We start from the raw sequence: 27545 nt of genomic DNA on the forward strand, positions 1-27545 counted from the left end.
ATAGTATCCACATGGTCCTGCTCTGCTGTCTTGCTTTCTCTCCCCAGCCTGATAAGACTCCTAGAGAGCTTAGTCTATTTCCTTTATTCCAATACTAAGTTGCATAACAGTTCTTATCCATAATTTTATATTTAGACACATTTTTTTTCTAAAGGAGGACACCTTTAATTTTATAAGCACTAGGGAAATAAGCTTCATCCATTTATTCAGATATTGAATGTATTATGTGATAAGCACAAAGTATACCAAAACAAAACAGGCTGAGCCCTCAAGAGGCTTATTAAGTCCATACAATTAAAAAGTCTTCTAGAAGTGTGGTAAACAGTCCTGGAGGTGTGCACAGCATGACTTGGAAGCACAACAAAGGGACATCTCTTTGACTTAGAGGTGGAGATGGTGTCAGACAAGAGTGGCCTGGAGAGTCTTACAAGAACTTAAGTGACGTGCCGGCACAAGGGCACGCCTTCTCCAAGGAGTCTGGCATAACTGGAGCTGAAGGTGTTTTGTAATAGGGAATTTAAGCTTTTCCTGGAATCGAGTCACTGAAAGATTTTAAATAGGGGAGTGACGTAAGAATTATGCTCATAGAAGATCCCAAGCCTAAAAAGGGATCTGTCATATTTAAGAGTGCACATTTTCCTCACTATATCTTTGATTTGAAACTGTAAGATGTGTTACATTTCAATCCAGGCTAGTATAAACCCCCTGGAGAGTGCCTGTATATGTGTTCAGCAGATTCAGCTGAATATAAAAGGAACAATTTAAGACTTTACTGACCCACAAGGTAATTAGAATTGAGTATTCCAACTACTTGATCCACATTGAAGGGGTCCAGAATATGCCACTGGGGCATAAACTTTTGGGTAGAAGGCATTGGAGTTCCTGAAATCCTGTCTGCCTAATAGCAGAGCCTCCCAGAAGAACTCCATTGCCATAAATCCCCTCACAGGGAGCAACCAGGGAAGATTAACTCATCACCAGAGACAGCGAGAAATCGACACCTAAACAGACTTTCGTTACAGAATTATCATATATCTACCATCTATTTTCCTAAGGATCGTTTTATCTTTCTTAAAAATCATTTGCTTTCCCATTAGTGCTTTCTCCCCACAACTTCCTCTAAGTCATTTATAAGCGTACTTCACCCCCTTTCCCCTAGCAAGATGATACATAAGCCCCAAATTCTAACCACCCCTTTAAGTCACACTTTTGTGAACTTCCTCTAACTCGATTAGAACTGTCTTTTCTGTTGCTAATCTGTCAGTTTAATTAGTAGGCTCTCAAACACAAAAGTGGGTAGAGGAAAGTTTTTCCTCCCCAATTCAAAACAATGAAATTAGCTTTCTCTCTTCACCAGCGAGAGAAATAACTAATTAAATGGTTTGAACAGTGGTTCTCAATCCTGGGTAGTTTTTATTTTTTAAATAAATTTAATTATTTATTTTTGGCTGCTTTAGATCTTTGTTGCTGTGCACGGGGGCCTTCTCTAGTTGCAGAGAGCAGGGGCCACTCCTTGTTGCGGTGCGGGGCTTCTCATTTCTCATTTCAGTGGCTTCTCTTGTTGCGGAGCACAGGCTCTAGGCACTCCGTCTTCAGTGGTTGTGGCACGTGGGCTTAGTTGCTCTGCAGCACGTGGGATCTTCCCAGACCAGGGCTCGAACCTGTGTCCCCTGCATTGGCAGGCGGATTCTTAACTATTGCGCCACCAGGGAAGCCCCAATCTTGGGTAGTTTTTGAATGCTGCTGTCCGGGCCCCTGAAATTCTGATTTTATTGGCCGGGATAGGACCTGGCATGATTTTTTTTTTTTTTCCTTTTTGCGGTATGTGGGCCTCTCACTGTTGTGGCCTCTCCCGTTGCGGAGCACAGGCTCCGGATGCGCAGGCTCAGCGGCCATGGCTCACGGGCCCAGCCGCTCCGCGGCATATGGGATCCTCCCAGACCGGGGCACGAACCCGTATCCCCTGCATCGGCAGGCGGACTCTTAACCACTTGCGCCACCAGGGAGGCCCCTGGCATGATTATTTTTAAAAACTCCTAAAGTGATTTGAATGTGCAGCCAGGGTTGAGAACCACTGGATTAGATATTGTACTCTTTATTAACGACAAATTTCTTTTTCAGTTCATTTCTAATTAACTGGCCAACTTTTTACAGTTCACCAAATACCGAGTTCAAATTTTTATTTTTTAAATCAGTTATGCAACAAAGTTTCAAGCAAAGTGAATAAGCGTCCTATTTATGACAGTGTTTTAAGCCACCTAATTAAAAGCATTATATATTTAAAATTGAATATTTTTAAAAACTTCTAATCACAATTATAGGTTCCTAAACTACTGAGCAATCCTGTCCCCAAAGATAAATATGACAATGAGAAGAGATTTGAGAATATAAATATTTTAATCATTCACATAGCAAGCTCAGTATGTGTTTCAAATTCTTTATTATACATCATGGTTGCACAATTTAAGGCTGGTTAAATACAACTGTTTTTCAATTTTTCTTTTAATATTTTCCAGATTACTACATGCAAGTGACCATTAAAATATTTGGCATTTTAAAATTTTGAAACTCTGAACAGGCACTTACATGAAGGAAAACATTACCATTCACAGATATCCACATTTAAAATAGATGCTCCAGCACATGGTACCTGGAACCTTTTGCCAGTTAGGAAGTTGGTTACTGACCATTTTTCAAAGTGCCATAGTAGTAAAACAGGCTTAAAGAAATGTAATTTGGGTTACTTAGCTTACCCATAAAGTAAGGTTAATTGACAAGACTTGCACTGAAGTGTATAAAAAATATTGGTACAAAAACCAATGAACCGTAAGTGAAAGTACTTTCACACAACAGGCTTCATTTTAATTCCTACACCCCACATTTAGTGTATTTGCGATCAGACCCCCATGCATAGCATAAAAACAGATGACTGCAACCTTCTTTTTTAGAGGCTTTGAACAATACTTGAATTTAATATTAAAAAAATTTAAACAGAGTGGATGAATTAGTTTAAATTTGAGTTTGAACTAGTCAAGTTTCCAATTTAACAAACATGAAATTGTCGAGATTTGGGTAACTACATACTTCACCAGTTCTCCTGAGTCCCCCATCCTCAAATTTTCCCCTGAAAAGGGAAGAGAATATTTGCAAGAAAATTATATTTGCATATATGTGCTAAAAAGATTCCTTAAATCAAAAAAAATTTTTTTCAAAGTATTTATGGAAAAATTATATAGTTTTAACAAACTAAAATGCCAACAGAGTCAACTCCACATTGCAGAAAACATACCGTGGTACCTATCTGATAGTAGTAGCAAAATGGTTACTTAATATGGTACCCCCCCAAAAAAAAGCTGCAATGACATGCCATATAATCTCTTACGGAAAAAAATTTAATATTCACACCACAGAAGACTTCAAAGAGAACAAAATTCAGGAAGCCATGAAATGGTAGACTCAGAGGCACCTACAGCGAAACACTCATATGCATTTCTCAAACACGTATGGAAAAACAAAAATGTAGTTTTCAAAAATATTGAGATGCCATGTTTTAAATCTTTGCAGGATTAAGGGCCACTCAGGTTTTTCTAATTTTATTTGAACACAAAATGTTTAATTTTTTGCATGTAGAGAATAAGAGGTAATCATTAGCACGAAAAAGGAGAATAAAAAATTTGTAATCAACATTATGCAGAAAGAAAGCAAAATTACAAATACCAACCTACTCACATGAAAATCTTTAATGTTTACACTGATGTACAGCTGAGTGCTTATCATTAAATGAAAGTGTGTGGTTAAAAAAACAACAACACGGCAGTTTAAGAAAGTTCCAGTGTTTCAAAGAAAGCACTTTTTAAATGTATATACATGAAGAACATTTAGTTATGTCATAAAATAAACTCAGCACTGTAAGATAAAGGAAGACTATCATAAGTGGGAGTTTTGGCCTTTTCCCCGCCCTACACACTGCAACCATCTTTAACCTGCCGAACTTAAATCTCAACAGATATAGGAGTTTTTTTCTTTTTTTTTCTCCTATTCAGTTCACATTTCAGGCTGCTCAGCAGATGCCTGCGATTCTGGCAATTCAAATCGCTGGTGAAAGTTTGTTCTCTGTTTCCTCAGTTTTTCAGGAGCTTTTCTCCACAAAATTATCTCCTAGAAGACAAATGCAAGACAACAAATTAATGTCTTCATATTATTCCTTATATTTTCACCATAGAAATAATGCCACTTCAATTTTAACCATAACAAAACTAACTTCTTCCCTACAAAAGCCCTCCTCTTTCCTAATTGACTCACCTTTTTCCAATTCTAATCTTGGGCCTCCCCTTCTGCCAACTCTGCTCCCCCCCACCAACACCCATGCATGCCACCACCATGAATCCAATCTGGCACAAAGTTCTAGCTATTACTGCTTTAAAGAATTCCTAAAATCTACCTTTTGTTTGTTGTTCCACTGCCCTTATCCAAATTCAAGCCCTTGTCACTTCAACCTTAGATACTAAAATAGCTTCCTGGTAGATGGCTCTCCCTCCCTTGCCTGATACCCCTTTCTAAGCTATCCTTCCTATCACTTCCAGATTAGTCTAAAACATTGCTTGGATGACTCTTCAATAGTTCTCAGTTCCTCCAGGATAAATCTCCAACCTGGCATTCAAGCCCTCCATAACCTTTATCCAATTTATCAACATCACTCTCTTCCCTACCTAGACCCCAGTACCCCACCAGCCAAACTGGGTTACTCTCTGCGTCTAACGCACTTCAAATTAAACTTTCCCTCCATCTTCCCCTTTATATTCTTCAAATCCCTCTTCCTCTGCCTATCTAAGTCTTACCCTAACCAATACATCCTGAGATCTCTTCTCTTCTAAATTCTTAAAATTACTTGCTTCATAAAATCAGGGCAGGCTGTTTGTTTTTTAACCAACATAGCAGAATTTAAACATCCAAATGAATGCTCGTGGGAAGCATATACTTACTCAATAGGGCCCCAATATGTAATTGATTTGGAAATTGTAAATTTCATATAATCTAATTTGAAATTATAAATCACCATTTATAATTTTAATTATACAGCATTATGGCAGCATTAGCGGAGTAACTTTTCTCTCTTCCAAATTACTGTCAAACTATTACTTAAGTTTTCTGTTAATTATACAATCTCTCTCTTTCCACATATTGGCAATGTGAGGACCTTGAGGACAAACCATGTTTAAAAAGGTAGCTTTTATATTCATCACAGTACTCAACACAGAATAATTTTTTTTTCCAGAATAATTTCTAATTTAGTTTTGAACACTCAACTGACATTCAAATATTTATTAATCTGATTCAGAATACAGAAGACCATTCTAATCACAATCTTTTATTCAAAATTCACCAAAGGCTTTTAATTGATTTTCAAATGAGAACAAGTTTTATGATAAACATCTTATATTTAAAAAGTATTAGGGACTTCCCTGGTGGCACAGTGGTTAAGAATACGCCTGCCAATGCAGGGGACATGGGTTCGATCCCTGGTCCGGGAAGATCCCACATGCCGCGGAGCAAGAAGAGATGGATTACAACATAGTTCCATTCATGCTTACTTCTATATCATACTGTCAGTGTTTTCACTTAGAAACCCCCACTTGCTCAGTACAATAAAGCTTAGAAAAGTGGCTGCTTTCCAGGTGTTTTTAGAATTGCCACAGAACAAAATAACATCTGGGTGGCACCATACCTGCTGCTTGAAGTACCTCCTGTCTTCCTCATCAACAAGGACTAGATTCAAAAAGTACCTTACTGAAAATTTTTTGTTCACATCTCTCATTGTTGGAGTTGGGTCATAGCCTGCTAAAAACAGTCTTATTGGTATTGATTCACCTGAAAGAAAAGCAATTTCCATTTAATTCTAAAGGATGATTAAATATATCAATAGTTACATAACACCTAAAACTAAGCATCATAGAGAAGACATTAATGCTTCAGTTCCTCACAAGACAGCAGCATAACAAAAGCTTTAGACAAGGGTTTCTCAGCCTTGACACTATTGACATTTTAGGCCTGATAATTCTTTGTCGTGGATAAGGTCCTATGCACTGTATGAAGTTCAGCAGCATTCCTGGCCTCTACGCACAAGATCCCAGTAGCAGTCCCCAAATATGATAACCAAAAATGTCTCCAGGCATTGCCAAATGTCCCCTGGGGAGGGGGGACTAAAATTGCCCCTAGATGAGAAACACTGCTCTAGAGCCAAAATGCCTGGATTTGAATCCCAACTCCAGCCAAGTCACTTAACCATCTGTTTCATCTGTACCATAATTTCTAATCATGTGTATAAATTCTGGAATACTTATTACTAATTCACCCAAAGCAACAAACATGTTCAGAATGATGACATTCCTTCATTACCAGAAAGATTGCTATTAAGATTCTCATGGCTTCTCTTTTTCTACAAATAATTATTTGCATATTCTGCTTTGAATCCTTTTTATATAATACTTTTCTTATGTATATCTATTTCCTTAAAGATGTACAACCCATCACTTTACATAAAAATTTGTGGCTGCTGGAATTTTACAAAGTTATGTTGCATAACACAAGAGTACACACACAAGAGTCCTGGAGTCAGAAACCCCTGGACTCAAACTCCAACTGCACAATGACTAGCTATCGAAGGAAACCAGAATATGTCACCGAAAAATATTCCTCTTTGACATACAGATTATTTTGACCTGAAGGCAATTAAGCAGCAGCAAAAGCATAAAAGAACCCCATTCTGCCTAAAGGCAGGATATAAATTCTCCTTTTACTGGAAACAGCCTCTTTTCAGCCCAGGGATGGCACCAGAGGAATCTGCAAACAAGCCTACTCCATTGGTTTTCTCCCACATATTTACCTGCCTGTAGTTTGCCGCCCTGGGAAGCCTAAACTGCTCTCCTTTGCCCAGTCATTTCTCTCCAAATTTATTGTTCTTTTGAAGATGCTATATAAGCTGAAATTCTAAGTCACAGCTTTGAGTTACTTTTTTGTTGAGGTTTCTCCTGGGTGATGTGTACTGCATCCATTAATCAACTGTTTTTCTCTTATTAATCTTTTTGTTAAAGAATTCCAGCTGAAAATCTAAGACGGGTAGAGGGAAAGTTCTGCCTCCCCTACAGTATATCACCTTTAACAAGTTTTTAACCTCTACATCTCAGTTTCATGTATAAAATAAGGGCTACAACTACCTAACTCAAAGTGTGGTAGGGTACTTGACAGGGCCTGAGAATACAATGCCTCATCTATAGTTGGTACTCAGTAAATGGTAACTACTCTTTGAAGTAATTACTAACAGAGTAAGAAAAAGCCAAAGACATAAGTTTAAAATGATAAATACTGGCTTCGTTATCTTAGACACTGAAAATTATCTAGTAAGGGAACTGCTTATTTTCTTGAGGGCTATATAAGAACTCCAAAATCCCACAGAAATGAATACTCAATTATACTGCACCTTATGTTCAGCGTGAGTAAAAAAGATTTACAGAGAGAAACTACTGTAACGAAAGATAATTAAAATATTATAAATTCAGAACTAGGGAAGAGATATCCATAAATGTCTCTTCTAAATTCTAAACTTAAACTGAGTAAAAAATTAAACCTTATTTCAAACTAGAAAGTACTACTATAGTCTTCTCAGCATTTATACAAAGATGATCTTAAAAATCATTGTAAGAATCATTTTAAGAATTCATATATATATATTCACACTGAATAAATACTTTCAAACTAATCTGCCATGAACACTGCTATCTGTACTACCTGCAACTTAAAAGTAAATGAAAAGTGTATTACCTTTTACTGGTGCACCATCCATTATTTCATATTTAGCGATTGTTTCTGTTTCTGTTGTGGTACTGGGTCCTAGTGCAATAATGTAAATAAAATTAACTTAAATACTGCTAGAATATGATTTCCAGACTTATACCTTCTTCCTATTTTCTGACTACATTATTTGAGTACTAATTTACTTTCCCCTTTTGTGAAAATGTTGATCATTCTTTTCTATTTCTTGATCTACACTTACTTACCACCCAACTGAAGGTCTCACTCCCTTCCTCCCAAAGGTAATTCAATAGACTCTTGAAAAACTGCAGGGGCTGGGGCACTTGACCGTACACACAGGAAAACGTGTGTATAATTTATAGTCCGTCCTCTGTATCCTCCACTCCTCCCTATCCACGGTTCCTCCCTATCTGTGGATTCAACCAACTGCAGATCATGTAGTAGTGTAATATTTACCACTGAAAAAAATCCACTATAAGTGGACCCATGCAGTTCAAACCTCATGTTATTCAAGGGTCAACTGTATACAGTTCAGAAATAATCTTCACAGATTTCCTTCTATCATTTCTAATATCTGCTAAAATAGAAACTAGCAATGCATAGCAGTGCACTGACATGCTAGTTTTCTCTGCAACACCCAAAATGTTTTCTCTTGTTAACTTTAACATAGACAAAACATCAAAGTGAATACCTGACATACAGTTCTTTTAAACAGTCAATGGTATGTTTAAAAGGTACACTAAAACATATAGTAATGATCCCAATGTTGTAAAATATATAATACGCAAAGGCTAAGGTCTGTTCTGGATTATGAGTACAAATTATTTTTTATTTAAAATTTTCCAGGGGCTTCCCTGGTGGCACAGTGGTTGAGAGTCTGCCTGCCAGTGCGGGGGACACGGGTTCAAGCCCTGGTCTGGGAGGATCCCGCATGCCGCGGAGCGACTGGGCCAGTGAGCCACAATTGCTGAGCCTGCATGTCTGGGGCCTGTGCTCTGCAGCAGGGGAGGCCGCGATAGTGGGGGGCATGCGCACTGCGATGAGGAGTGGCCCCAGCTGGCCGCAACTGGAGAAAGCCCTCACACAAAGGCGAAGACCCAACACAGCCATAAATAAATAAATAAAATGTTTAAAAAAAGATTCACCATTGAGTTTAAAAAAAAAAAAAATTTTCCAGAACCGAACATAATTTTTATAACTAGAAAAAAATGTTTAAATAAACAATTTCTTTTTAAACAACAAATGGGAACCTGAAGTTTGGTTTTAATATCTTTAAATCACTTTAACTTTTTTTTTTTAATATTTTTTTTCCCAGTCTGTGGCTTGTCTTTTTATTCTCTAAACCATAGACAGTTTTGGGTTTTTTTTTAAAATTAATTAATTAATTTTATTTTTGGCTTCCTTGGGTCTTCGTTGCTGCGCACGGGCCTTCTCTAATTGCGGCGAGTGGGGGCTACTCTTCATTGAGGTGTGCAGGCTTCTTATTGCTGTGGCTTCTCTTGTTGCGGAGTGCGGGATCTAGGCACGCAGGCTTCAGTAGTTGTGGCACACAGGCTCAGTAGTCGTGGCACACGGGCTTAGTTGCTCTGTGGCATGTAGAATCTTCCAGGACCAGGGCTCGAACCCACATCTGAGCATTGGCAGGCGGATTCTTAACCACTGCGCCACTAGGGAAGTCCCTAATCACTTTAACTTTTATTAGCAGGTGAAAAATGGAGATTAAGAAATTACAGATGTTTAAAATCATGACTACCAATTATAAATTCTTAAAAAGTGTTGCCTAAAATCCTTTTTAGCAGAAAACCAGCAAAGTTAAAGGGAACAAACTAAATCTAAATATTAATTAAAATCAGGGAATTCCCTGACGGTCCAGTGGTTAGAACTTCGCACTTCCACTGCAGGGGGCACAGGTTTGATCCCTGGTCAGAGAACTAAGATCCCACAAGCCACATGGTGTGGCCAAAAAAATAATAATAATTAAAATTAAAAAGAAGTTATGGGGCTTCCCTGGTGGCGCAGTGGTTGAGAGTCTGCCTGCCGATGCAGGGGACGCGGGTTCGTGTCCCGGTCCAGGAAGATCCCACATGCTGCAGAGCGGCTGGGCCCGTGAGCCATGGCTGCTGAGCCTGCACGTCCGGAGCCTGTGCTCCACAACGGGAGAGGCCACAACAGTGAGAGGCCCACGTACCGCAAAAAAAAAAAAAAAAAAAAAAAGCAGTTATAAAAAAAAAACAGTTATGAACCAATAGAAGATTTGGGGGCAACTGGTCAGCTATCTGGAGAAAAGTAAAGTTGGATCCATAGCTGATCTCTTACATCAGGACAAATTCCAAATAAATTAAAAGTTTAAACAAAATTCCTAAACTATAATGTATTACTTTAGTAGAATCAAGCACAGAAAATTATTTTTAGAACCTCAGTGTAAAAAAGGCCTTTCTAACTGTGGTGTAAAACCCAGAATCCATAAGAGTAAAAACTGATAAATCTGACTTACATAAACATCAAGAACTTATAGATGGCAAAAACCACCATAAGCAAGACAAACGGGAAAGTTTGCTGCTCTTAATACAGAAAGAGGGGGACTTCCCTGGTGGTGCAGTGGTTGAGAATCTGCCTGTCAATGCAGAGGACATGGGTTCGATCCCTGGTCTAGGAAGATCCCACATGCCATGGAGCAACTAAGCCCATGCACCACAACTACTGAGGCTGCGCTCTAAAGCCCGCGAGCCACAGCTACTGAGCCCACATGCTGCAACTACTGAAGCCCATGCGCCTAGAGCCCATGCTCCGCAACAAGAGAAGCCACCACAATGAAAAGCCTGTGCACCACAATGAAGAGCAGCCCCCGCTCACCGCAACTAGAGAAAGCCTGCACGCAGCAGCGAAGACCCAGTGCAGCCAAAAAAGAAAAAAAAAAAACAAAAACAGAAGAAAAAGGGATTGATTTTCCTAATATATAAAGAGTTTCTACACATCAAAAGGAAAAGACTAATAATCCAATAGAGATGGGGCAAAGGATATGGATAGGTGGTTTACAGAAAAGAAATACAAATGGCCTTTATACACATGAAAAGATGCTCACCCTCACTCAGATGAGAAAAATGAATTAAACTTTTCCCCCTACCCATGAGATCAGCTAAAAGTTTTATAACATCATGCTTATGAGACTACAAGGAGAAAGAGGCACCCTCCTACATTCATTGCTGGTAGTAATGCAAGCTGGTACAGTCCATAAAGAAGAAAAACTGATAATATGAATCAAAATTACAAATGAATATACCCTTGGAAACAGCAATTCCACTTCTAAGATTTTATCTTGCACACAAACCAACACATATGTGAAAAGATATTATTAACTAAAGCATTGTTTATAACAGCAAAAGACTAGAAACAACCTGTTATATACACCAATAGCTAGTACACCCATTGAATGGAATACTGTAAGAAAGATGAGGAAGTGTTCCACACATTGATATGTAAAGAACTCTAAAGTATGTATTGTATATAAAAACTAAGAAGGGGGGGGTGTAATATAGAGGCACTTGCACGTATATGGATAAATACTTAAAGGATTTTAAAACTTACAAACATATCACCTATGAGTAGCTGGAGTACATAAATAGGACACTTTTTACCGTATAATCGTTCACACTTTATTTCTGAACCATGTGAATTTATTATCTATTCAAAAATTAATTTTTAAAAAAACATAAATGAGTAACTCACTGCCAGCAATATTAAGTATCAAAGTTAGTCTCCAAGGTGGATATTTAAGTTTAAACAATATTTTAAGATTTCAAAATTTCAACTAAAATGAATTTCAGTTCAAATACTCTTCAACTTACCAATTCCCGTGATCTCTTTTTTAATCAGTTGTAACTCCATATGTTGGATTTTTATTCTTACTAATAAGAAGTAAATTTTTCCAACGATCACATCCTTTAAATGATACCTTTGGGGAAAGAGTATTTGTCACTTACTAAATATCAGTTTACAAAACAAACAAAAAGAGTGAAACATGTCCTGAAAGGCTTTATTAGACATCTGTAGGATAAATACTATTTAAGAATACCATTCTGACTATTCATGTGTTTAATGTTCTTTTTTCAAAAAAGTACTCATCATTTTACTATAAAAATAAGGAAGCAAACTTTACTTGACCATCGATACACCTCAGAGGGAAGAATTGGCCTGATTAATTGTTGGTCCCTATGTAGAGGTTAACTTAGTTTCCAAACAACTTAAGCATGAAAAATTAAGATTTTTATGCCTGAAAATTTTTATTTGGTGTATGAAGATGTTTTGAACATTAAAAACTCTACATATGGGTTTAGTGTCAGTATTACTGCAAGTGCTAGAATAGTGCAGCTAACAAGTCACCTGGCCACAAAGAGAGACTCCATAAATTGAGTTTGTTGCTGTAATACCGACTAATCAAGGACTTTTCCCAGGGACCTTGAAATAATATGGTAGCAAACCTAGGAATTCCTGTAATTCCCAGAGGGCTTTTTTTTTTTTAAACTTCTCCCAAGTTTGGATCTCAAAATAATATCCCAAGAGTTGATTAATGCAATTATGTTAGTCTGAAGGGAGGCTTCCAGTGACAAGTTTTAGGTCCTAAACTATCTAATAATGTTATCAACAACATAATTTAAGACCCTGAACACGTGTGTATCATAATTTCAGTGATATAAACTGGGACATGACAAGTAATAAAAATCATGTAACAGAAGACTGCACAGGAAGGGGATAAAAGAATGAATATCCATTTCTTCAACAAATAAACTTTAATGAAAAATAAATAAATAAAAGAGAAAACCTATAAATTAAAAGAGATTTGAGAATAAAAAAACCAAATGTAGTGTGTTTGGATCCACTGGATTTGAGCAAGTCTTGTTTGGATACTGATTTGAACAAACCATATGGGGAAAAAACATTTATGAGTAAATTAGGGAAAAGTGAACACTGACTAAATATGTGATGAGGTTAAGAAATTATTAATATTTTTAGATATATACTTTGGTATATGTTTGAAATTTTCCATAATAAAGCTTTAAAAGGCATTAATAAATAAAATAAGACCCCACTTCTGAAAATGCACAACATATATAAACATATATACCCCCTCCCATGGAAAGATATACAAGAGGATTTAATAGTGGTTAAGTAGTAATGGTGAAAATATGTGGTATTTTTACTTCCTTTGACTTTTCTACATTGTCAGTTTTTTTAATAATAAAAATGTATTGCTCATGTAGTCAGAAAAAGAGCATTTTTGCTTATTTTTAAAGAGATGACCAGCTAAAATGATCTCAAGACAAGAAGGTAAATTTTTTGAGACATATAGGATTAGATGCCTTCTGAGATGGTGAGATCCTCTATAAAAAATGGCCAATTACCAGGAGTAGAGTAAGAAAGACATCTGCACTGAGTCAGAAACAAAACCAAATTCCTAAAGTTTCTTTCAGCTCAGAGATTCTGTTGGTCTGTTAACATCAGATTAATGTTGATTCTATCCTTACCTTGACCAATTTACAAAGACATAAAAGGTTTATTTCTTAATTTTCCCTGAACATTTATGTTATCTGTTTGTGAAAGGTACTTACTTTGATTTATTATATTCAAATTCTATGTGTAGACAATCTTCAATGCCCACTTCCATCTTAATAGAATTGTTGACATCAGGATAGGTAGCAAGCTGGTGAACAATAAGATCATATTCTTTTACCAAGTCTGTCAGTCTTCTTACTATCGTCACTTTAAGGAAATACCTACAAAATTAATGGAGAGGACAAGTTAAATCTCCTGTGATATATCTCAGTGTTTTAAATAAGCAAACATTAACTGCAACTCTGCTTTCTCCTTCCTGGAACTCCTTAGGGATCAATTTACTCCACTTACTTCATGAAGAAGTTTTAATTTTTAAATAAATGCCCCCACCATGGAAAAAATACAAAGTTCAATTTTAAGAATAGTGTACATACTTTTTAGATCAATTTGAAGTACCATCATCAAGCCTACTTGAGGACATCTCTCTAGATCACTGCTTTTTGTTTGTTTTTTCTTTTTTTCTAGATCACTTCTTAACCATACACTAAATGAGATTCATTGGGAAACTAATGGATTTAGAGAGTAATTCCATTTACAGGACAAATGAAGTACCTAAGAACGATTCATACAGGGAAGTGTATGACTAAAACTTCTCATAATAGGATTCTCTAAAACTACAGAAGGCTCTTTACTACATCAGATGAGCATTAGCCAGAAAAAAACAAAATATTTGACAGAATTTTAAAAATCTTAAGTCCTCCAGTCCAAAATTATAATTAGAAGTTCTAATAAGACATTCAGTAGTAGTCATTACTTTCTGGTTTTGATTCTGTCTACAGTTTCTGATACATGTTCATACCTTAAACGGACATTGGCACCGATGTAAGATTCATATGGCTTTTCAACTTGCATAAATTCAAAATCGTAACTTCTGCTCTGAGTCAGTTCTCCAGGTAAGGCTAGTTCTTTCACTAGGTTTACAAATTCGTGAGTATTACTCTTGTCATTGAAAAGTTCTAAGAAATTTTAAAAAGCAAAAAGACCAATTATATTTAATACCCATCTCATTAAAACCCAAACTTCTACTTCCAAAGCAAATAATTTTTACAAAAAGAATTAGTTGGATTTGTCTCCACTTTAAATACTAGAGCTATGATCTGAATTCCGTTATCTTTCTCACTATTATGCTCCACTTAGGCATAAAAAAATTCAAGCAGCATAGCAAAATGAAAATTTCTATTATAAACAAATGAATTCATTCCTTTAATGCAGTTAGGGTTTGCCCAGTATGAAGCTGTTTTAACAGACATATTTCCAGCAATTATTTGAACTTCCTCCCTTCTAGGCAAAAAATGTATTGTCTTGTTGTTTTGCTTTAGTTAGGCAAATATATTACCTTGATAAAACTATAATACGCAAAAGACTAAAATGAACTATCAGTTAATTACTATAATTTGTCCCTTAAATATAATCTCATCCAAAATAGACATGTAAATAAATATCCACCCATTCCAATTTTGATACTTTAAAAATGTACAGTAAAACTTAGAAAGCTAGGACCTATTTTCTTTTCTCTTTTCCAAATCTGCAGTACCAAAAGATTTATACAGTTTAACTCCTACTAAATCAAGAATGTCTCTGAAATACACATATGGAAACATACACAAGTTGATCTAAGTCAAAAAGAAATTACACTTTTCCTTTTCACATGGAATTTTCTATTGACAAGTGAGTCTGGCTACAGGTACACACTAAGTTAGGAAGAAAAATGGCATGAGTAATTAGAAAGTGAAGGATGAAGGTGACACTGTTAATTGTGAATAAAGCTGGTGAAAAATGTAGGCAGATGGAAATTTCAGTGAGTAAACTAATTTACTTGAATTATTTTTCAAGGCTGGTAGCTTACATAACTCCTTTCACTTTTAGTAATTAAGTTTAATCACAAATAAAGGCAGGATTAGTCAAATATCATTTAATACAATTAAAAGAAACATGATTTAATGTTTATAAAATAAATCCTCTTTTATTACGCAAAATCAATTCCTTCTTTCCATAAAGCTAACTCTCTTCAAACTCAGTTATCAAAGAAAAAAAAGTAATACTATTTTAAAACTCACCAATTTGACCTACAAATTCAATTCTAATTCCTTGGTGCTCTAGCCTCTTTCCAGATTGCTTAAAGGCTATGTTTACCTGCCAAAACATGAAATTGTAAGAGATGTTAACAATCCTTTGTGGGCCTACTAGCAGATTGCTTCCAGATGAATACAATGTATAAATATTTCAGGTATTCATTTCTGAAATCTGAGACACCACCACATACCTAGATCCTACCTAGACCTTATAGCGCCAGAGAAGGTAAAACCTACTCATATACAATCAGTAATGAACCTATTACTTATACGTACACTTAAAGCATCTTCTTTGTTAGTAAGGAATCCTTCTTTACAGCTGGAGAACTATAAAGACTCAATAAAAGGGAAAACTTTCAACTATTCAAATATGTTTTCAGGTCAAATAGTTAAAAAATTCTACAACAGCATTTTAATGTAAGGTTATTACTAATTCCAAGAACTGACCTTAAAGATCACTTTCAGCCTTTTATAACCAACAATATATTGTTATAATTCCTGATCTTAAAAGCAATGCTTATTGCCCTGAGTCTGCTACTCATCCTAAAAACAAAATGTCTAAAGATTTAAATTTTGAGTATGATTACCTTACATGCTTTTCAAATTAAATATATAATCTAAAATCCCTAAATTCATATGTGCCAAATGGAAACCTTAATTTTATACATTTTAATTTGACAAAATATCTATAAAGTACATACATATTAAAAACAAAATTTGAAACATTTAAGGATTAGCTAACATACCAAAAAGCATACTTCCGGGTTTATTCTTTACTATAAAAAATATTGGTAGCATGACTCTTAAAAGCTTTTCTTCCAAATAGTGTTTTCAAAAGACAACAGAAATTAAGGACCAATAAAAACCGAAGTTCAGTTACTTCTGTCTGTAAACTACATAATTAAAATATTCATGCTTCTATATCTTCCATATCTGTGACCAGGATGAGTTAGTTACTTGCCTTCCAAATTAATATCTCAGAAAAACAAGTAAATAATTAAACAAATTGTAGTATATCATATGATGGAGTATAATTAAAGTATAATATAATACTTTATAAAGTATAAAGTAAAATAATAAGGTCAAAGAATAGTTAATGATGCGGGAAGATGTGCATGGTATGTCACATGAAGGAAGCATGGTCAAACTGTATACAAAGTATAATGTATACAAGTATAATGCCAATTATATTTTTTAAACTACACAAAAAATTCTTAACAGGAGTTACTTCTGGAATGTATGCTTATGGGTAATTTTGTTTCCTTCTCTGTAGCTTTTTGTGACAGATGGCAATTAAATTTAACTTTAAAAAGTATATGCTTCAGGAGTCCCAAGACAATTCAATGGGGAAAGAATATTCTTTTCAACAAATAGTGCTGGAACAACTCAATCTCAACATACAAAAAAATGAAATTGGATCCCTACCTCGCACCATATACAAATATTAACTCAAAATGGATAAAAGACCTAAATGTAAGAGCTACAGTTACAAAACTCTTAGAAGAAAACATAGGTGTAAATCTTCATTATCTTGGATAGGCAACTGTTTCTCAGATGACACCAAAAGCATGAGAAATGAAATTTTACAAAAGATAAACTGGACATCATCAAATAGAAAATTTTAGTACTTCAAGACACCACCAAGAAAGTGAAAAGACAACTCACAGAAATAGAGAAAATATTTGCAAAACATAACTGACAAAAGACTTGTATCTAGAGTATATAAAAAACTCTTACAACTCAACAATCAAAAGACAAATAACCCAATTAAAAATGGTCAAAGGATATGTACGGACTTTTCTCTAAAAGAGTTATACAAACAGCAATAAGGACATGAAAAGATGCTCAATATTATTCATCATTAGGGGAAATGCAAATCAAAACCATTATGACCACTTCTCACCCACTAAGGTGGCAATAAAAAATACAGACAATAATAAGTATTGCCAAGAATGTGAAGAAACTGGAACCCTCATACATTGCTGAAGAGAATATAAAATCGTGCAGCTACATTGGAAAAGCCTGGCAGTTCCCTTAAAAGTTAAACATAGAGTTAACGTATGACCCAGCAATTCCATTCCTCAGTATACACCCCAGAGAAATGAAAACACACAGTCACACAAAAACTTAACACACAAATGTACAGCAATATTCATAACAGTCAACAAATAGAAACCCAAATATCCTCAACTGAAATGTCCTCAACTGATGAATGGATGAAGAAGTGTGGTACATCCATATACTACACAGATATATACTGAAATATTATTCCACTATAGAAAAGAATGGTGTTTTGATACATGCTACAACATGAATGAACCTTGAAAACATTATGCTACATGAAATGAGGCAGACACAAAAAGACAAATCTTATATGACCACTTATATGAAATAGAACAGGCCCAGAACAGGCAAATCTATAGGAAAAAAAGTAGACTAGAGGGACTGACTTCCCTGGTGGAGCAGTGGTTAAGAATCCGCCTGCCAATGCAGGAGACACAGGTTTGAGCCCTGGTCCAGGAAGATTCCACATGTGCGCAGCAACCCCATGTGCCACAACTACTGAGCCTGCACTCTAGAGCCCGTGAGCCACAACTACTGAGCGTGCATGCCACAACTACTGAAGCCCATGCGCCCAGAGCCCGTGCGCCACAAGAGAAGCCACCACAATGAGAAGCCCCCACACAGCAACAAAGAGCAGCCCCTCCTTGCCGCAACTACAGAAAGCCTGCGAGCAGCAACGAAGACCCAACACAGCCAAAAATAAATAAATAAACATTAAAAAAAAAAGTAGGGTAGAGGTATCCACGGACTGGGAGAAAAGGGAAAAGAGTAGTTATTGCTTGATGGGTACAAAGTTTCTGTTTGGGGTGATGAACAAATTTTTAAAATAGTGGTGATGGGGGCTTCCCTGGTGGCACAGTGATTGAGAATCCGCCTGCCAATGCAGGGGACACGGGTACGAGCCCTGGTCCAGGAAGATCCCACGTGCCACGGAGCAACTAAGCCCGTGTGTCACAACTACTGAGCCTGCGCTCTAGAGTCCGGGAGCCACAACTACAGAGCCCACATGCTACAACTACTGAAGCCCGTGCACCCTAGAGCCCTTGCTCTGCCACAAGAGAAGCCGCTGCAATGAGAAGGCCATGCACCGCATCGAAAAGGAGGCCCTGCTCTCCGCAACCAGAGAAAGCCCGAGTACAGCAACGAAGACCCAATGCAGCCAAAAATAAATAAATAAAACAGATTTATAAAAAAAAAATAGAGGTGATGATTGCACAACATTGTGAATGTGATTAATGCTACTGAATTATACACATAAAAATGGTTAATATGGCAAATTTTATTATATATATTTTTTACCAAAATTTTTTAACAAAGGAATAAACCTTGAAGACATCATGCTGAGTAAAGGAAGCCAAACACAAAAGGCCACATATTTTATGATTCCAGTTATATGAAATGTCCAGAATAGGCAAATCCATAGAGAAAGAAAGCACATTTATAGATTAGTGGATGCTAGGTGTCTTAATCCATTCAGGCTGCTATGACAAAATACCATAGACTAGGTGGCTTAAAAACAACATAAATTTATTGCTTACACTTCTGGAGGCTGTGAAGTTCAAGATCAAAGCGCCAGGAGATTTGGTGTCCGGGGAGAGCTTGCTTTCTGGTTCACAGACGGCTGTCTTTTCACTATGTCCTCACATGTCAGAAGGTGCACATGGGATTTCTCTGAGGACACTAATCCCATTCATGAGGGCTCTGCCCTCATGACCTAATCATCTCCCAACCACCCCCCAGCCTCACCCCCCCCCATACATCACACTGGGGATTAGGTTTCAACACATGAATCTTATAAGGACACAAACATTCAGTTTATGGCACCAAGGGAGTTACTGCTAATGGTATGGTGTTTCTTCTGGGGTGATGAAAACATTATGGAATTAGATAGTGGTGACAGTTGCACAACTCTGCAAATATAGTAAAAACCTCTGAACTGTACACCTCTGAACTGTAGGGTGAATTTTATGGTATGTGAATTACAACTCAATAAAGCTATTTAAAAATAATAATAATAAAAAAAAGAAATGAAAGTATATGTCACAAATAAAGCAATGGAACAGAACAGAGATGTTGAAACAGACTCATACAACCTCCGGCTGATGACAAAGGTGATGCTGCAGTGTAGTGGGGGAAAGGATGGCTTTTTCAATAAATGTCCTGGGTTAATAGATATCCATGCGGGGAAAAACAAACAAACAAACAAGTAGCCTTGACTCCTATATCACAAAGACAAAATCAATTCCAAAAAAACTGAAGATCTAAATGTGAAATGTAAAATTGTTTTAAACTATAGGAAGGGCTTCCCTGGTGGCGCAGTGGTTGAGAGTCCACCTGCCGCGGTCCGGGAGGATCCCACATGCCATGGAGTGGCTGGGCCCGTGAGCCATGGCTGCTGAGCCTGCACGTCCGGAGCCTGTGCTCCACAGCGGGAGAGGCCACAACAGTGAGAGGCCCACGTACCGCAAAAAAAAAAAAAAAAAAATTATAGGAAAAACAGGAGAACATCTTCATGCCCATACGGTAGGCAAAGATGTCTTAAACAGGATACAAAAAGCACTAACATTTGTAGAGTATTAAAATTAAGAACTCCTGTTCATCCAAAGACACCATTAAGATAGTGAAAAATCCAGCCAGAAAGATATTTATAATACATATGCAAAGCACTCTATATTGAGAAGCATGTATCAAGAACATACCAAAAAAAAAAAAATCCTACACATCAATAAGAAAAAAAGTCAACTGAGTATAAAAATGAGCCAAAAAACCCCCCCACCAAAACCCAAAGTCTTGAATAGGCATTTCACAAAGGACATCAAATAGCCAATAAATATATGAACAGTCACTCAACCTCATTAGGTGTCAGGGAAATGGAAATTTACACATGTAGCGAGAAAATGAGAAGATAAGACAACAAGCCATAAACTGGGAGAAAATATTTGCAGAAGCCACATCTGAGAAAGGGCTGTTTTCCAAAAAGGGCTGTTTCCGACTCTTAAAATGCAATAAGAAGAAAACAAACAACCCAAATGAAAATTAGGCAAAAGATTTGAACAAGCACTTCACCAAAAAATATATATATTTGAAGATAAACATATGAAAAGATGTTCAACATCATATTATTAGGGAACTGCAAATTAAAACAATGAGATACCACTACAAAACTATTAGAATGGGCAAAATCTACAACACTGACATCATCAAATGCTAGCTAGAATGTGGTACAACAGGAACTCTCATTCACTGCTGAAAATGGTAGTGCTACTTTGGAAAACAGTTTGGCAGTTTCTTACAGAACCAACACTATTTCCTTTACTCGTTTGACATGTTCCATCCTTTTAATGATTTTGTCTGCTCTCTTTCAGGCCTCTTCTCTTTCTCCCCATCATTTTAAAGGGAGGGTAAAGTAGAAAAGCAAAAAATTTATTTCAGATATAACACTAAGACATCAGTAAGTAAACTGGCAAAGGACCAGAATAGACGATGCAGTAAAATAGCTAATAAACCTAAGTTCAACCTATCTAGTAACCAAAGAAATGCTATCAAAGAATAATATCACTTTTTCCTATAGAAATAGCAAAGATTAAAAAGTGACCATATTCAGTACTACCCTGAGTGAAACAAGGCATTAAGTGAACATGTGATTTGATGCAAATTCTCCAGGTTAGTATGTATTGATACCCTTCAAATATTCATGTCTTCTGGTCCAGCAACTCACTTCCAGGAATTCATTCTAAGAAAGTAATCTTATCCTACAGAAATCTGGAGAAAAACTTATGTACTAAAGTTTTATTACTAAAAACATGTCTGTATTACTAAAGATACGGTGATATACTACAAGCAGTCTGAAAAATGCAGTAGAAACTATTTAAATATCCAATAATAGGGAAAAGGTATGCTTAATATATTATACATACACTAACTAATGCATAGAGACTAGGAGGAAACACATTCAAATTTTAACAGTGAATTATTTCCATATGATGGGAATATAGATAATTATTTTATTTCCCAAACTATCTACCATGTGTATGTATCACCTTAACAAGCAGGGGAGAGAAACTCTTAATATTTTGTATTTAGAAAAATTATTTCAAATGTTTTATGACTTGATTTTATCTAGGATATTACCATTCTTCAGTATCACAAACTAATGAGTACTAATCATGTTCCATAAGGTATAAGAATAATCTTATACATCACTTGGTAAGGAAAAGGAGGAAAAAGTTAAACGACAGAAGGTATCATAAATGTATCTGACCATGCATGGACACATTCCAAATGTACTTAAGTCCTCTACAGAGTATCAAGAAATGAGATCAACAGACACAATGACAGTAGTACAGACAGATAAGCTATAAAGAATGAGAAAGAAACTTTTAGAAAGATATACTAGAGAATTATCCCCAATCTCCACAACTCAACTTTATGTTAAAGGAGGAACAAACTTTGAGCGGATCACAGCCCCGTTGTAGAAACTGTCTGAAGTTAAACAGATGCACATAGTCACAAACACACAAAATTTTGCACACAGTTTAATTTAGACTCTGCCCCTGTAACCCTTCCAGTTTAAGAATCTTTCCTGTAAATGTTCTACTGAATCAAGGATTTAACTGACCTTATGAAAAAAATTTTCCATCTCTAATAAAATCATTCAAATTTAGATACAGCACAAGCCACTTTCATGACTAATTCTAATACTCTACAACTAGGAAATTCTCCAAACAAAACATTTACCTTCCCTGAAACAGATTCTCCATCATAGAAAAGATAGTGTTTTTCTACTTTGCCATCCTCAGTTTTCATTTCTGCCATTTTCCTCGTTTCCCCATCATTAAGGACAACATCGATCTCACAAATGGGACCAAAAAATCCTCCAAGAAAACTCTGAAATAAAAGGAAAATGTTCATAATTATGTTTTGTCAGTCACTACATTTTTTAATTCAAATTTAATTACCTATAACCTACAGTTAATCTATGAATTCACAAGGAAATAAGAACATATCAAATACTACATCAAAACTAAAATTTCATACAATATGCATACAGTTAATGCTGTACTGTATGCTTAAAATTTTGCTGAGGATATATTTATGTTATATGTTTTCTACCACAATAAAATAAAAAGACAAAAAAGAAAACAAATTTAAACACGTTATAATTTCAATCATTTCCACAGGTAACCACTATAAATAATCAAATACTAACATAGACCATAGATCTAAAAGGACTACCCCAGTGGTCCAGTGGTTAAGACTCCCTGCTTCCACTACAGGGGACACAGGTTCAAGCCCTGGTTGGGGGAGTTCCGCATGCATGCCGCGTGGCTAAAAAATTAATCCTAACATCTGGATTTGAAAGGTTACCTTTAGTAATACATCTATGAGGTTCTTTCATTATACTGCTATAATGAAACTCATACAATCCCAATTACTCATGAGTTATTACAATGTACTACTTATGGTAAAATCTACTGCTATATAGGTCTGAACAGCATGTGTTACATTGTGTAAGCCCTTGGAATAAAACTGGCTCTAATGGAGGAGACTAATTAAATTTCTGCAAATTTTGTGAATACCCAAAAGAAGTGAGCTAAAACTAGGCATGTTTGGTAAGACCAGCCCTCCCGCAGGAAGTTAGTATTGGTGCAGTAGCAAATTCTAGAGCAAGGAACTTGCGTTAAGGCTCGGTTCTGTCCTCAGGAGGACAGCAAACAAGCTAATGATCCTGCTAAGACTATGTGGGTCATAGGGTGATACTATGATCAAAGGAGATAGTGTTTTCCTAAATTCTGAGCTTGCTTCTTTGTTTTTTGGCAGTGCCACGCAGCTTGTGGGATCTTAGTTATAGAACCCGGGCCCTCAGCAGTGAAAGCTCGGAGTCCTAACCACTGGACCGCCGGGGAATTCCCACTTCTTTATTTTTATTAATCCTTTATTAACAAAAGGATTATAATTTCATGAAATCAACTCAAAGGATTGCCAGATTAGTACTTATGACATACTCCAAAGACATAACCAGCAAATTTTCCTTTTGGCAAGATGTTTTAATCTTTCCTGGCAATATTATAAATGACAAACAATTTTAATTAGAAAACTATTCTAGGGGGCTTGCCTGGTGGCGCAGTGGTTGAGAGTCTGCCTGCCAGTGCAGGGGGCACGGGTTCGGGCCCTGGCCTGGGAGGATCCCACATGCCGCGGAGCGGCTGGGCCCGTGAGCCACAGCTACTGAGCCTGCGCATCTGGAGCCTGTGCTCCGCAGGAAGAGAGGCCGCGACGGTGAGGGGCCCGCGCACCGCGATGAAGAGTGGCCCCCCTCTCGCCGCAAATGGAGAAAGCCCTCGCGCAGAAACGAAGACCCAACACAGCCTAAATAAATAAATAAATTTATTAAAAAAAAAAAAAACTATTCTGAACTAACTTAGAATGAAAAACATCAATGATAGGGCATGTGCACTGTCCCTTCCTAGTTAGCTTTCATACCCCAAGTTTTAAATTCAAAACTTGCTCAAAATGGTATACATTCTCCTAAGAGTTACAAATATGAGAATGTATAGCAGCTGAAAATCAGTTACTATTTATCAACTATGTGCAAAGCACTGAGCCAGCAAAGGGGGGGGGGCTGCTGTGGGAGGAGCAATTATGAAAGGGTAGAAGATGACAGTCCAAAATTCAGGTTATAAAATAGAAGCAGGAAAATAAAATTTAATTTTCTCATTCCCCCTTAATACTTCCTAGAGCTGGTTGCAGGAAAACGAGATTTGAAAACTATAAAAATTGTTTTACAAATGAAAGGAAATATTATGGTAACTTTTCCCACATACATATAGTTAACACATACAGCTGAACTGGGATTTGAAAGTTGATATTAAAAGATCAAATAGTCAAAAATAAAATAACAAAATCAAAATTGCCACTAATTAAAATGGTATAAAACAGACTTAAAAGTCACATAAAACTTCACAATTAACTAACAATTAGTAATTGTAAACAATAAGTTTTATTTTGACACTATATGTAAAAATGTAAGTCTTAGGCATTAAAAATATGTAAAAATTATGTTATCCTCTATTATTTTCTGTATGCATTAAGTATTTCATAACTAAAAATTTAAAATGGACTTACTTTTCAACACAATCAAAACACTAAGATTGGGAGAGATCAGAAGAAATAAAAAAATGCCTAGTGAAGCATATGCAGAAAAACAAAAGGTTGAATGATAAACTACAGCACTTTAACACGGTTAAGTTAATGAGGCCATGAGAATTTAGCACTGGGTTAACATCCAGGTTTTTACACTAGGACACATCAAAAATGAACTAGTCTTAGTAAAAGCCTCCAGAAAATTGTGCATGTAGATAACAGAGACAAAAATATCTGAGAAAAAAGTTTGTCTTGTTTTCCTTCTAGAAGGAGTTGAAAGAAAGATTCTCTACCCAAAGTCTTCTAGAGTTTTTATTTCTAAAAAAAAAAAAAAAAAAAAAAAAGAAAGGATTTCCCTGGCGGTCCAGTTGTTAGGACTCTGCGCTGTCACTGCTGAGGGCGTGGGTTCAATCTCTGGTCAGGGAACTAAGATCCCACAAGCCGCATGGTGTGGCCAAATAAATAAATAAAGTTTTTATTTCAAGATGTGCATCTTCTGTATTTCAAACAAAAAGTCACAAAATTAAAATCTTCTTAAAATTATTCACAATCAAATTATAATACTTCTGATATATAAAGAGGAAAAAAATGGTCAGAATGGTGAAGGCCAGAAGAAGGAAAAGGAATAAAAGCTGTAAAGAGGGTTAGGATATATTAACATATACTTCTGCTGAATTTACAGAAGGCAGTTTTGAAATCTTTTACGAGAAAGACTATCAAGTTCTTTTAGAAAAGATATCTTCAAGTGAGCATTCAAAATAGGGGATTTTCAGCAGCAATACTAGACAATATACAGGTTCAAACTCTTAGGTGGCCTTTAAATAACTAGAGGGCAATATATATGACTACTTAAATATTAGAGCAATTGTTCTCACAGTTTTCCAATCGTAGCCTAAACTACATATCACTGAATTTAGGTTAATTTAAGATTTTTCACAAAATTTGTAAACCTAACACTGAGCATTACCATCTAGCAAAATTACACGTGTATATGTTGAAATACAAACTTTTTAGCCCTCACTGAAGAAATTTCACTACATCCAGTGGCTGTAAAGAAATGCAACTCAAGGTGAGGCAGAAGAGAGGCTCTCAAAATTTATTCACTTAGGGCATACACGAACAATGAAACAGCAAATTTTCATACATATATTATTACACTTGTGCCCATTTCAGTGTTATAAAGCTTTACAATTGTGTTTCAAGAGTAACTTGAAAATAAAAATTGCTCTTGAACATAATTCAAAAGCTCATTAAAAGTAATAATTTTAAATGTAAGCAAAAGATAGGAGGGCCTTTTAAGTTTTCTTTGCAAATTATATTCAACTAAAGAAGCCTTCTTTAACTCCCTGACAAGGCAAGGTCCCCCAATACTTCCTTCTTATCACAACTGTAATTATTTGTTTCCACGTTAAACAAATAATTACACAAATAAATGTTTATCTCCCTCTGGACTGCAAGCTACAAGAGAGCAAGGGCTGTTTCAGTCTTGCTCAGGGCCCCTGGGAGCACCTAAGTATTGTAATTATTTGTTAAAAAAAAAGAGGAAAAGGTTCCAAGTTTAAGAATGAACATGTCTGTCCTCACTTTCTTTTATAAATTAAAACAACTCGATTTCTGACTTTAAATGTATTTATTCAAAGTAACTTAAAAATAAATAAATAAACCTAGCTTGGTCTATAAGCCAGAAGTCTCAAGCAGTTTACGGAACCGGGTGAGCTTTGGGAAAGCAGGTACTATTAAGGAGAGCACACAGTAGGCGCTCAACATAAGCTTGCTAAGTGAACCGAGTAAATGAATACTACCATAAAATGAGCCAAGTGAGATCAAATCTAGAGAAGATCGCCAACACACACAAAGCTAAACGCCATCGTGCCCACGCTGGTGCTTCCCACTAACTGTGGTAAGAGTACTCAGATTTCCCTCCCTCCTCTGCTCCCTAGGCCATTTCAACATCCCAAAGCGGTAAGTTTCCAGAATGGCTTAGTGAAGGAAACGAGACCCAACGCTTAAAACAGCGCGCAAGAAACTACTGCCTTTTGCATTAAAAACGTCCTCCCCTCCAACGTCCTTCTCTTTTTCTCTCCCATTCTATAAGTATCAACATCAAGGCTGAACTGGGGTCAGGAAATCGCAGAATATCACCGTATGCAGGCTAAAAAGAAAAAAAAATCACGGAGTTTATCAAGCTCCTGATCAACACTGGAAGAGAGTGACCAAGTCCCCCCGAGTCCGGAACTGGGGGACTCTTGGGTCATCCCACCTGAAAGGAAGCGAGGCTGCCCGGGAGGAGCAGTGGGGCTGGCTACCTTGGAAGGGGAGAGGAGGGGCGGCGCGGGGTCCGAGTACCCAGCCAGGGCCCCCACAGCCGATCGAGGAACGCGAGCAGAGGCTCCGACATGGCCAGGAGAACGCGCCGCCACCCGCAGGTGCTCGGGCCTCGCCGAGACCGGGAAGGGGCGGCGCAGCCCGCTAGTCCCCGACCCCGCGGCGGCCAAACAGGCCTAACCCGGCCCCCCGCCCTGCCCGCCTGCCCCCTCCAGCCGCTCCCCGCAGCCCCTCCCGCGACATCTGGCCAGCCGTTGGCCGTCCCGCCGCGCGCTCCGGGACGAGGGCTGCAAGCGAGCGCGCTAGCCGCCGCGCACTCACCATTGTCATCGCCACCGCCGGGTGCCCCACACTTCACTCCTCTTCCCTCAGGAGAACTCCAAGCCCCCGCTTCCTCCGCCCAGCGTCTTCGTCACGTGACTTTGGGCAGCTCGCCGCACGTGACCCCTCCCTTCCCTTCCTCCCCTTCGCCCAGCACTGGCCCCCTCCGGGCCTCTCGCCCCGCCCTACTGGTCAGCCTGG

At 37.1% G+C, this 27545-nt stretch overlaps 1 protein-coding gene across 1 annotated transcript; it reads right to left on the minus strand.

Moving 5' to 3' along the window:
• Positions 1-2378: 2378 nt before the first annotated feature.
• Positions 2379-27461, minus strand: VPS26A (VPS26 retromer complex component A). The gene is made up of 9 exons (XM_060112749.1): positions 27345-27461; positions 22293-22442; positions 15477-15552; positions 14219-14375; positions 13416-13580; positions 11655-11761; positions 7819-7887; positions 5726-5868; positions 2379-4158 (listed from the first exon to the last, which is right to left on the minus strand). The coding sequence occupies exons 1-9, from the start codon at positions 27351-27353 to the stop codon at positions 4045-4047; spliced, it is 990 nt and encodes a 329-aa protein (XP_059968732.1). The 5' UTR covers positions 27354-27461; the 3' UTR covers positions 2379-4044.
• Between the last annotated feature and the right edge of the window lie 84 nt (positions 27462-27545).

This window comes from Mesoplodon densirostris, chromosome 1 (genome assembly GCF_025265405.1).
Source record: "Mesoplodon densirostris isolate mMesDen1 chromosome 1, mMesDen1 primary haplotype, whole genome shotgun sequence".
Lineage (NCBI taxonomy): Eukaryota > Metazoa > Chordata > Mammalia > Artiodactyla > Ziphiidae > Mesoplodon > Mesoplodon densirostris.